General features: G+C 49.6%; 1 protein-coding gene across 1 annotated transcript in view; it reads right to left on the reverse strand.

The window, feature by feature from the left end:
* The window catches only part of Dmbt1 (deleted in malignant brain tumors 1), a 38444-nt gene that overhangs the window by 4793 nt on the left and 20421 nt on the right, over positions 1-13230 (reverse strand). The window contains 8 exon segments of the mRNA XM_071611698.1: positions 737-921; positions 1808-2016; positions 4070-4214; positions 4590-4628; positions 6757-7080; positions 8491-8494; positions 8586-8940; positions 8990-9029. Of these exon segments, the coding sequence (XP_071467799.1) occupies positions 737-921; positions 1808-2016; positions 4070-4214; positions 4590-4628; positions 6757-7080; positions 8491-8494; positions 8586-8940; positions 8990-9029 (1301 nt within the window).

Consider the following 13230-nt stretch of genomic DNA (forward strand, 5'->3'; position numbering starts at 1 on the left):
CCATATGAATTGTGTTCAGCATTTTTAAAGTGGATGACAATAGGAAACTACTTAATGAGAATTTGGGGAAAGAGACAAACCACAGAATCTATAACCCGTAGGAGGACAACCATCCCAGTTTGCCCAGGATTGAGGGGTTTCCTGAAACAAGGAACATCTTATGCTAAAATATGTAAAGTCTTGGACAATCCAGGATGGCTGGTCACCCTAGATGGTGACAGCTCAACAACCATAGCTGCAGAGACCGATTCATTGTGAAGCCAATGAGTCCACAGGCCTCTGCCAAGGCTTAGCAACGGGTTTGCAATGTGTTTCCTAAGTTTTCGTAAAACTTCGTAAAACTTAGGAAAGTAAAATATATTTGCATTCTTTGCTCAATGACAACCCTGCTGCTCTCGCTCACCTCAACCCTACACTGTATAGGCTTCAGGCCCTACAAAACCCAGAGCTGCCCCTCGGAGCTGCTCTGGGGATCACTAATGTGAGTGACAGCCTGCCAGGTGCCCCCCCCCGCCCCCGTTGGACACAGCTGGAGGAACAACCTGCGGAGCTTCCTCCTCCTACTTGGAGGTAGTTGCCGCTATTTCACGCACCAGAGATGTCTATCTTCCTTTATTCTGATTACGTTCGGGTTATACTATGATAGCATTTCTGGATTCCCAGTGTTCAAGACGCTTAGCACTTGATCGCTGTAAGGAAGCAGCTAAACAGGAAACAGAGGCAGCCCCGGGCTTACGTGCTTGAGGGTTCCACAGCCTGTGTAGGGGATTGTGAATATCACGTGGCTCCAAGTTATCTGGGGCTGACACCTGTAGTTCCCATTCCATCCAGAAATGACAAGGTCCCCGGCAGAATAGCCCAGGGACTGGAGGTAGTCCCTGTTCACACTGGCTTGCATGTGATTCGGCAGACAGAACAGACCTGAGGGACAAGGGAAGATCATGCACTTGGTCAGCTCCCCCAAACCCCTCCAGTCCTACTGGGTGCTCTTCCCAGATACAGGTGGACAGATAAAGATGGTGACCCAGGTGGTCAGCATGTAGGATACCTGCACAGAATATGCTTCACTGCAACCTCCAAGGGCTCTTGAGCTCCACCCAGCCCCATCCTCAGTAAAGCTCAATGAGGACACTTGGGGTTTCTCTAACGGAGTGTTGCAGGCAGGATTTTAAATAACCGAAACGAATTGCCAAGTTACCAATTACCCACAAATTAAAGCAACTACAGTCAAATTGCAGAGAAGTCATGGAGTAAAGTCATTTAGGTATGAAGAAAGCCAATGCTTTCAATCCTAACTACATAAAAAGCCTTGGACGTCACCTTGCCCAGTCCTTGGCCAAGGTTTACATTAGTTCATATAACATCCTAAATCAGCTCCATATGGCCTTTCCTGGAAGTGCCTATGACAAGCTGCATCCGTCTTCAGATAGAAGCCAAATGTGTTAGGTCTCAGGACATGACCAGTGTCTCATACTCGGGATGGTCACAAAACTTCCAGCGGAGTGGTCACTCTGCCTTGGGCACTGACTTCTCATTTGCTGAGACCACCCTCTTGTGCCTTCTACTTAGTCCCTGCTGACTGCCTAAGGCCCGTCCAACTCTCATCAGTCAGAGCTGACTGCTGACCTCATTCAGGCAGCCAGAATCCCAAAACCTCCTGCACGTGGCCTCTCCCCGCAGGAAATCGAGCCTGGGGGGGCTGCTGGGGCTGCTCTAATTTCTTATTTCACAACCAGAGGGGAACTGAGCCGCAGAAGGCTCCCAGGGACCTCCCCGCTCCTAACCCTGCACTCCCCTGGGCACTTACTGGTGCTGTCGTTGGAAGGGATGGAGTAGAATGCGGCCTGGAACCCGCTCTGCGTGACGCTGCCATCACTGATGAAGCGGACTGACAAGAAGTTCGAGGAGGACGTGAAGGAGCCCGTGGCCCCATCACACACTTTGGCAATGAGCGGGGAGCTGCTGGAGGGGCCGTCGAAAACCTCAATGTAGTCGTAGTTGCAGCCTCCTTCAAGTCTACAGGGACAGAGCACACAACATTAGCCCCAACTCGTCTGCAACTTGACACAGGGGTCCATGCCTGGCGGGGAGGGGAGGTGTGCTCTAGGGACTCTGACAAAGCTCATCATTGATTTTCTTGAATTGAGGGGGTCTGTCCCCCCACGACCACTCTGCTTGGATCTGTGTTCAGCTTTTTGAGGTGGCACATATGAAATCTGCAGCCTCTCTGCAACCCTTTAAATCCTAAAAGAAAGGATTCACATCCTAATTTAGACCATCTTTCTTCCATCAAAGGATTCCCGGCTCCCCCAGAATAAAACAAACGTCCAATACAAGTAACAGTAAATGCTGGTGAGGATGTTGGGGGAAAGGCACACTCATACATGGCTGGTGGGGCTGCAAATTGGTGCGACCACTCTGCAAAGCAAAATGGAGATTCCTCAGAAAACTTGGAAGGGAACCACCATTTAACACAGTTATCCCATTCCTCAGCATATACTCAAAGGACTTAAAATCAGCATACTATATATAGTGATGCAGCTACATCAATGGGCTGCTGCTACATCAATGTTTACAGCTACATCAATGTTTACAGCAGCTTAATTCACAATAGCTAAGCTATGAAACCAGCCTAGGTGCCCTTCAACAGATGAATGGATAAATAAAATGTGGTATATATACATAATGGAATATTACTCAGCCATAAAGGAGAATGAAATTAAGGCATTTGCTGGTGAATGGATGGGACTAAAGACTATTATGCTAAGTGAAATAAGCCAATCCCAAAAACCAAAGGCCGAAATGTTCTCTGATATGCAGGTGCTAACACACAATAGGGGGAGGGAAGAACAGAAGTTCATTGGATTAAAGAGGAATGAAGGGAAGGGAGCAGGGATGGAAATGTGAAAGATAGTAGAAGGATTGGACATATTCCTGTATGAATGCACGACCAGTGTAACCCCATATCGTGTACAACCACCAGAATGGGGAGTTATACTCCAAGTATGTATAATATGTCAAAATACATTCTACGGTCGTGTAAAACTAAAATGAACCAATTTTTTAAAATGTAAATAAATAAATAAATAAAAACAAATATCCGTGAGTTCATAGTGATGGAAACAAGTAATTGAATAAATAAATATTGGGTAAACCTGTCCCTGCACATGGAAGGGGGCTGTTGTGAGGCTCCAGTGATACAGCCTGAGGACAAGTGCTTTCTAAGATGTCATTGAATGGTGGCCGTCGCTGCTATTGAGATGATGGCTAAAGAACCAGTCAGGTTGAGATGCAGCCCTTGTATTGTAGTGAGATCCAGATAATATACCTTTTGCAAAACCCCAAATGGATTTCTAAAGCAGAGACTTCCAACTTCTCTGTAAGTAGAACTCAAGAGGGAAAACTATTTTGTTCTGCAATGGCTGCTGGAGGAGAAGTCATGGTTTCCCGCGTCCAGGATTCTGAACATTAAGGGTTCCTCTTCCTGGTCAGCTTGGCCACCCCCTCTCTGAATAGATCATATATTAACATGCTTTTGGTGACGTCCCCTTCTGCTTACAATGATTCCCACTTGCAATTGGATGAGGAACAGGCCACCTGGTGTCCCAGCGGGCTCCCCCCTCCACCTGATCACGGGAAGATGGGGAGAGGCCAGGGAAGGGTCCCACATGGATGCAGTTGTTAAGGGGAGGATTTGAATTGTTCCCCATTACTCCCACTGGGTGACATTTTCCAAGTGTTTTCACATACTCTTGCACCTGTCCCGGAATCACCAGGGAAAGGAAAATATATTATTCCCCTCCTTGGGTTGACCCTTGGGAAGGTCGAGTGATTTCCCATGGTCACACAGCAAATTAGTGACAGACCTGGAACTTGAAACCAGAGCCCTTGTCACTCCAGGGATCTTGGCTCCAGGCCCCCCTCCCCATGGGCTGCTGCTGTTCTAGGTCAAAAACAACTAGTAATAAAACCTGTCCCTGGACAAGCCTCGCCCCTGAATGGCCCATGTCTTCTCTCTCTAAATGTCTGTGGGGTCCCCAACTCATTCTGCTGGTGCCCACGCACTCACCGGACATCTATGAAGATGACAGTCACCAGATAGTTGTTCGGGACCTCAATGTCCCACACACACCTGGCATTGTTTGGATAGTTCCCTGGGTAGAATGGGCTAGAAAAGTTTCCTGAGGATTGGGCCAGGAAGCCTCCGCAGGAAATCACTGTCAGAACAAGAAGGAAACGTGATGAGCCCGCAGCACCTGGCTCAGCCACCTGGGAGGAATTTCCTACTCAATTTCTAAGGCAGAAACCCGACAAGAGGAGCCCGGACTTGCACCACCCACTGAGGGCAGGGGAGAAGCCCTCCCGGGAGGCTGCGCCCAGGGAGCCCGCTCCCTGTCATTCTCATTGTCCCCCCACAGGAGGGGAGGGAAGGAGGTTGTGGGCACCTCTGCCACAGACTCGTCAGGGAGCCCAGAACTTACCGTTTGGGTAGCTAAGGGTGGAAGCAGCAACTGTTGACAAACAGAGAGGATCATGATCAGTTTTCTAGCACCTTCTACATGGTTGTTGATGCAGGCTGGCTGATTTGCACTGCACCGGCCCTGGGCTTACAGTGGGGGCTGGAACCGGGCTTGCCCTCCGTGTGGAGGAGAGGACCAAAGGCATGGACCGAGGCCGAGATGGAGGAAAGCCCAGGGAAGGTGGGGCCAGGGGTTTGGCTCCTGACCCAGATGAGTGGGGAGCAGACCAGGCAGAGAGGGAAAGAGGGGACGGCATGTCACAGGGACCCAGCAGGAGAGATTTGAGGACGTCAGTGCAGATGGCAAGGAGGACCCTGAAAAGATGCAGGGAGTGCACCCCTTGTCAGCTGAAGTCTCACTTCCAGAAAGAACGGCCCCAGCCCCCAAGGAAGGAAGTTCTCTGGCACCCCAGCCTGTCCTGGGAAGCACCTGTCGGAACTGGGACTTCACAGCTCAGTTCAGACAAACGTTTAGTCCTGTCAACTAACTACCTGAGGCAGGTAATTAGTTTATCTTTTTCACCATTCCATACTGCACAACCATTCTCAGAGGCACCGTGGCCAAACACAGGGAAAACCCTTCCAATGGGAAGAGTTGATATTTTTACCAGGCACACTGTATACCAGGCACTGTGCTACCATTAGCCTCCTAAATCTATTTCTATCCTAAAGAAAAAAATTGATGATATATGCAAAGATTTCTCTGTGAAAATAGTCCATGTCACAGAATCATTTATAATAATGAGATATAAACCACTTAAATGCACAGAGACTGGGGATCCATTGAGCAATTCACGCATAGTGGACAATAAAAAATAATATAGGTGTTTCAAACAACGGTGAGGAAAGGGTTCATGATACAAAAGTAGCCGGACCCCTTGTTTTAAGAGCAAAAGGGAAGGTTTTGAAACATACCCGTATTGCGGAACGACAGGAAAAAGCACCATCACTGTGAAATGGCCCATTTACAATCTGTCACCCTTCTTCCTTCCCAAGTTTTGAAAATACTTCAAGAAATAAAATTATGAGCCTATTTGTCTAAGGATATTTCTCTCATTGAAATGAAGAAGCAGAACTCCTTAGTCAAGATCATCCTCCAGACAGGGGAGGTGGGAAGGGTGTGTGTGTGCAGGGGTCCCCAGGGAGCAGGCAGGTGTGGGCAGACAGAGATGGCCTCGGGGGACAGGCTTAGAACAGGACATCCCTCCCGGTCCTGTACGTAGGCAGAAAACGTGATACTACGACAAGTGGTGGCAGAGATGGTGGTGGTTGGGTGCCACCAACCTAGAAAGACAATGTTTATTTTTTTATTTATTTATCTGTTTTATTTACCAGATAAATTTTTAATTCCATGGTCATTAGCTGGATGAGCCAAATTAGGTCATTTTCCTGGTTACAGGCTGGAGTACATGGACTCCATGAGGCTGCACTGGGCACCAACACACGGGGCACAGAAGATTGTCAATGCAGCACAAAGAATGCTCTGGAAGGGATTCTTTATCAGACAGACATGTGCAGTGGATTTCCCGGCTCATGTCCCTCAATGAAGGTCCCAACTCCCCATGCTCTAATTCAGACAGATATTTACGTCCAAAGTGACCCGAGGCCCAAAGCCCCTTCCACAGCAGCATCTGGACAAACGCTGTCAACAGCAGTAGCAGGAGCTGCTAGGACTCTGGGAAGCTGGGCCTCGGAGAGCACCCCCTCCTGAGAGCACCGCCTCTGACCCACTCCTCCTCCTTCCAGAATCCCACAGAGGAAATGCAATCCCAGAAGGGGGCTGGGGACACACTCACCTGACGGAGTAGGAGAACTTGTAGGTCCTACAGGAAAAAGAAGAGAACGTGAGTCAGTCCCACGGACCAGATGTGTTACAAGGAGCCACACAATGATGAGCAAGAAAAATGCTGGAGTGATTTCCCTCCTCCTCTCTCAGAAATGCTCCTTGGGAGGCCTGAACACACTCCCGAGGGCCTGTCTCCAAACTGCAGCCCTGGGGGAATTTGTTCTAACAGGCTCCAGAAGACTCAACCCCTGGCTGCTTTAGGGACCAAACTAAGGAAGAAGCCACAGAACACCAACCAAGGCCAGACACCAGTGACATGAGTAATGTCATTACCTTGGGCAGGTCTCAGGAGAACCACTATCTCCCAGAAAAGCTCAGGGTGAGAGGAGGCCAGTTCAAAGGAGCCGTTGCTTCAGCAAAACTGCACATGACTCTAGAGAATTGTCACCTAAGCAGATGACTCCGGCATCCTCAGCATGGACACACTTATGGGAGAGCCAACCTCGGTTGGGGCAGTTCCACAGATAGGACTCATGCCCAAAGCAGGCCACATCATCCAGGACAATTGGCCCTGAGCCCTGACCAAACTGGACATGCACAGGGGCAGACACAGCCCAGCCACAGCCCAGCTGCCTGCAGACCACGTTGGCATCGTTGATGTCCCAGCCGTCATCGCACACGGTGCCCCAGGAGCCTCTGTAAAGGACCTCCACCCGGCCTTGACACCGGTGACCTCCATTCACCAGTCTCAGGTCCAAATTGAAATCATTTGTTTCTAGAGATGGGCATCATTTGTCATTAGGGAAGTGGTATCAAAATCCCTAAGAGAGGGCTGGGGATGTGGCTCAGTGGTAAAGTGTCTGCCTGGCATGTACCAGCCCTGGGTTTAAACCCCAGTACTGGGGGGAATAATCCCAATGAGATACCACCTCACTCCACCCAGGACACCATGATGAACAAGATACACCATGACCACTGCTGGGGACATATGGAAAGACCAAGCCCTCAGACACTGCCGGTGGGAACAGCAACACTCCAGCTGCTGTAGAAAATGGTTCAACGTCCCCACAAGTGACACACTGAATCAGCATAGGACCCAGACATCCCACTTCTAGGTCTATACCCAGAGGAACCAGGAACAGGCAACCCAGCCAAAATTGTATGTGCCTGCTCTGGCAGCACTATTTACACAGCCAACAGGCAGAGACAACCTGTGCCCATCCACAGGTGAATGGGTAAACAGAACGTGGGTCAACAATGGTGGCATATTCGTTCCACGGAATGGCTTCTGGCAGTGAAAAGAAAGGACACGTTCCTACATGCCAAATGCAAGTGAAAACCTGCTGAATGGAATAAGGCAGCCAAGAAAGCCAGGGCTTCCATTCACGGGAAATAAACAGGGGGGCAAATCCAGACACCCAGAGCAGAGCTGTGCTTACCAGAAGCTGGGAAAGAGTAAGAGCTGGGACACGTCGGTGGGGTTTTAGTTGGGGAGGATGAAAGTTCTGGAACTAGATGGTGGTAATGGTTGCACAATCCCATGGATATACTCAATATCACAGAATTACACAATTTAAAAAAGGTAAATGGAAAATTTTAAATGATACCATCTAAAATGTTAAATCTGGGCTGGGGAACTTTGTTCAGAGGTAAAGGGCTTGACTATTCAAAGTCCTGGATCTGACTCCCAGTATGGGTGAAAGAAAGGAAAATGAGAAATTTTATGTTGTGCATATCTTTTACCAAAATAAGGTAACCAAAGGGAAATAATGTCAATGGGAGCTCCACATACACACATCTATGTACATGTGTGTACACCTACATATACACACATGAATAGTACATATATATGAATATATGCATATTCCTATACCCAGAGTCATCTCCCTTTGTCCAGGGTCTCCTCAGTTAACCATCCTGAGAAGAATGACTGCCTCAAGTGACCCTGTGGACCAAGGAGGTGGGGAAGGGGACAGTCAGTGAGACAGGGAGGCGTCAGAGAGCAGCACTCACAGGACGGGCAGTGGAGGGGCTCCTCAGGGAGGGGAGGTGCAGGGCAGCTGTGACCTCCTGGGGCCCTTGTGAGGAGGCCTCACCCAGCCTGAGGGGCAGTTCCCAGACCATGGGGTCCTTCTCAGGCTCAGTCTGAAGTCACTCCTGCCAGCACACATCCCACGGGAGCCACCTGTCTGTTCAAGGGGAGAACCACAGTGTCCCCACCCAGGAGCCAGGACTCAGACATGAAGAGCAAGGCCAGGGCTCTGATCAGAGTCCATTCACGAGGTGAGAGTCCAGCAGGGCCAGAGGCTCACCTGAGCAGATGACTCCTGCGTCCTCCTGGTGTCCACAGTTATGGGAGAGCCAACCTCGGTGGTGGCAGTTCCACAGGTAGGACTCATGCCCAGAGCAGGCCACATCATCTAGAACAATCGGTCCTGAGCCCTGACCAAACCGGGCATACCCTGGGGCAGACAGAGCCCAGCCACAGCCCAGCTGCCTGCAGACCACGTTGGCATCGTTGGTGTCCCAGCCGTCATCGCACACGGTGCCCCAGGAGCCTCTGTACAGGACCTCCACCCGGCCTTCACACTGGTTACTCCCATTCACCACTCTCAGGTCCAAACCGAAATCAGTTGTTCCTAGACATGGACATCATTTGTCATTAGGGAAGTGGTATCAAAATCCCTAAGAGAGGGCTGGGGATGTGGCTCAGTGGTAAAGTGTCTGCCTGGCATGCACCAGGCCCTGGGTTTAAACCCCAGTAATGGGGGGAATAATCCTAATGAGATACCACCTCACTCCATCCAGGACACCATGATGAACAAGATACACCATGACCACTGCTGGGGACATATGGAAAGACCAAGCCTTCAGACACTGCCAGTGGGAACAGCAACACTCCAGCAGCTACAGAAAATGGTTCAACATCCCCACAAGTGACACACTCAATTAGCATAGGACCCAGACAACCCACTTCTAGGTCTATACCCAGAGGAACCAGGAACAGGAATCCCAGCCAAAATTGTATGTAGGGGCTGGGAATGTGGCCAAGTGGTAGCGCGCTCGCCTGGCATGCACGAAGCGCTGGGTTCAATCCTCAGCACCACATAAAAATAAAGAAAAGATGTTGTGTCCACCAAAAACTAAAAAATAAATAAATAAGTATTTTAAAAAATTGTATTGCCTGCTCGGGCAGCACTATTTACACAGCCAACAGACAGAGATCACCTGTGCCCATCCACAGGTGAATGGGTAAACAGAACGTGGTGTCAACAATGGTGGCATATTCGTTCCACGGAATGGCTTCTGGCAGTGAAAAGAAAGGACACGTTCCTACATGCCAAGCACAAGTGAAAACCTGCTGAATGGAATAAGGCAGCCAAGAAAGCCAGGGCTTCCATTCACGGGAAATAACCAGGGAGGCAAATGCAGACACCCAGAGCAGAGCTGTGCTTACCAGAAGCTGGGAAAGAGCAAGAGGGGGGACAGGTCAGTGGGGTTTTAGCTGGGGATGATGAAAGTTCTGGAACTAGATAGTGGTAATGGTTGCAAAATCCCGCGGATGTACTCAATATCACGGAACTGCACAATTTAAAAAAGGTAAATGGAAAAATTTTAAATGATACAACCTAAAATGGTAAATTTGGGCTGGTGATATTTTTTAAAGGTAAAGGGATTGCCTATCATGTGCAAAGCCCTGGAATCAATCCCAAATATGGAGGCAAATAAAAGGAAAAACACAAACTTTACTTTATGTATAGATGTTATCAAAATAAGGTAACAACAGGAAAATGATGTCATTGTGAGCTTCATATATACACCTCTATGTATGTGGGTATACCTATACATACACACATACAATGGAATATGTGAATATATGCATATTCCTGTACCCTGAGACAATTTTTAGTTTATAGAGAAATAAAAATCTGTATTAGGAAATTAAAAAAAGAGGAGCAGGCCCTGGACGAGTTCAGGCCACCATCAAGTGTCTCCCAGTCTCTCCTCTGAGGGAGAGAAGCTTCCTGGTTCTCACAGCCCACATGGGCCCCTCTGCTTCATTAACGGCAAACAGTGGTCATCTCCAGGCCCGTGGACCTGGGCAGCGCCCTGGGCCCTGAGCCCAAGGGAACCTTCGGGAGCTTAACACAGCTCAGGAATGTCCCCGTGGAGGGTGTGAATTTGCTGACGTGGGTTTGGTGTGAGAACAGGAGAGCCCACTGTTTGTCACCCTCTCAGAAGACCGGGGAAGCCAGGATGTCAGGGTGGAGGAGCAATGAAAGTGTGGGCGCTTTTCCCGTCCCTGGCTTGCTGGGTCCAGGACCCCAGTCTTATCACAGAGCCACAGGCAGGAGGAGCTGTGCTCCTAGGGTCCCTACGGGAGACAGGTGGACAGGTTTGGAGGACATGGAGAGGCCTCTGCACTCCTCCATGGACACTCCACTGACAGCTCAGGCTCTCACCCAGGGACACAGGACAGCTGGGAGCAGCGCACAGACACGGGAGGACACCTGGGAGAGGACAGGTGTCAACAGGAAGGGGGACGACAACCGGCTCTCCTTGGGGAGGGCTTTCTCTGCTGCTGCTCTGGTTTTGTTTTTTTGTGGTTTGTTTTGTTTGTTTAATAAATTTACATACAAAAGGAATTTACTATTAAAACAATCCCCAAAGCCTCATACTATAAATTCCAAAAAGAGTCTGGTACCAACATCTTCCCCATCTCCCTACAGCTCTGAAGGAGGACATAATGTCCTGGACCATCCCAGCACACAGAGGTGGCTCCTCAGAGGGATCTGGAGCCACCAAGTTCAATATGAGTCCCCCTGGGAGAAACTGGTCCGACCTATGGAGCCTGATGGGCTCTTTCACCTAGTGGGGTATAGATTTGGGCCTCAAACAACCATTGTTCCCCTACACACAAAAAGCAAGCTGAGGGTGAACCCCGCACATGGAAACAGTGTGCCTAAGAAACTCAAGGGGAACAGGCACCTCAGAAACTTCTAGATCTAGCTCTACCTGAAGCCCCTGATCTATAAGTATGCATCTTACACAAGTGAGTCAACAAATTCTTTCTAGCTGAGTTTGAGTTGGGCTCCTGTCACTTGCCAACAAAAGCATCCTGACTCAGATCCCTCTTACAGCACAATGCACAACAGCTGGGTGAAGGGAGCCCTTCACAATAGAAGAGGTGGTAAGCAGCCAGAGACTTCATGCAAAGTCCAAGAATCCCCCAAATCTGAGCTGTCACTTAGAGTTCAAAGCCTTGACTTAGTCAAAAGTGCTTACCAGGGGGAGTAGTTGTTGGATGCCACCAATCTGAAATGGAAATGGAAAACCAAGTCAGATTAGAGGGCAAAGGGTGTGGAGCCAAGGGTACACTTAATTCAAAAATGCTTACCATAGTAAGGAGTTGTTGTAGTCCACCAATCTGGAAAGGAAAACAAGATCAGATTAGGAAGCAGGGGGTGTGATGTCAAGGTTGAACTTAATCCAAAAATGCTTACCATAGATGGGAGTTGTTCTAGGCCACCAACCTGGGAAGGAAGACAAAGCCACCTTAGAAGGGCAGGGGGTGTGAAGTGGAGGTTGGGGAGGGACCTGGTGCTGGAATCAGGCACAGGTGGTCAGAGAAGCTCTGTGCCTGGGGGAAAACAAGCCTTAATAGAGAGCCTCAGTGAGCAAGACCATGACCTGAATCACCTCCACCATGGCAATGAGGTACACAGTCCCAGGGGAAGCTACAAGCTTTTCTGAAGGATGCCTCTCTCGTTAAAAGAATTTCTCTGTACATGCCTGAGGTATATGACATGAAAAATCCCTGTGCTCCCCTCCCACACGAGTCTTGGCCAGAGGAGGTGTTCCAGGAGCAGTGGCCCAGGAACCGCCTGACTGCTCCTCAACACTCAGGTCAGAGCTGGCACTGTCCTGTCCCTCCAGGCTAAGAAGGAGGATGAACACTCTGTGGGCTCTGCTGCTAGAACACTCCATAGACCCTCTCAGAGCTACCAGCTGGAGCTGTGAACAGGAGCAAGGAGTGAGGGTCACCTAGAAGTGAGGAGGCAGATGGACTCACCTGGGGTGGGAGTCTCTGTGGAAGACGGGACATCTGTGGGAGAGAGAAGGTTGGATCCAATGTATTACACAGGAGGAGGCAAAACTGGGACTCAGGTGGAAGATAAGGAGCAGGTCAGGCATTCATTCATGCTGGTCCCTTCCCTCAAAGGGGGAACTGATTGCCCAAAGGATGCTCCTTGGAGGTGTCCAGGCAGATCCTGTCCTCCTTCAGCCTCAAGGGGAGGGAGACACTGTCTAGATGTGGTGGTTGAGCTGAACCCACTCTTCCTCCACCTTGTGGCTTTTAGCCACTGACTCAGTAAAGCAGGGCCCCAGAACACAGGTCAGTCATGCACATGTGCCCATCTGCAGTCATAGCCCAGGAGCCTCCAGATGGACCACCCCACAGGGGTGGCCTCAGCTGAAGACCTCCCTTCCCAATGGAGCATTTGGATGCAGATGTGGCTCAGTGAGCAGGTGCCTCCCTCACCCGCTGTGCTGCATCCCCCTCACCCTCACCCTGTCCCCTTCAGTGGGGTTAAGGAACCCAGGAGCGGAGGAGGAGATATGGGGCTTTTCTCCTTGACTCTTATTTACACTTCTTCAAGGTGTGTAAGGTCTTGAATTCACAGTTTATTAAGAACCCAGACCAGGAGCTAAACTGCAAGACCAAACCCGATTATCAGCAAAGAACTAAGATGATTTCAAGAAATTATGAAAATTATAAAACTGTCACATGAGGAGAGTAACATGTCAGAAAGTCTTCCTCTCAGAGCAAAGCCCACCACAAAACACAGAAGCCATTTTGAGAGTACAACAGGATGCCCCGACGTGAGGCAGGACAGAGGGACCAAGTAAGGTTACCCCAAGG

The sequence above is a fragment of the Marmota flaviventris genome, chromosome 4, assembly GCF_047511675.1.
Source record: "Marmota flaviventris isolate mMarFla1 chromosome 4, mMarFla1.hap1, whole genome shotgun sequence".
Taxonomy (NCBI): Eukaryota; Metazoa; Chordata; class Mammalia; order Rodentia; family Sciuridae; genus Marmota; species Marmota flaviventris.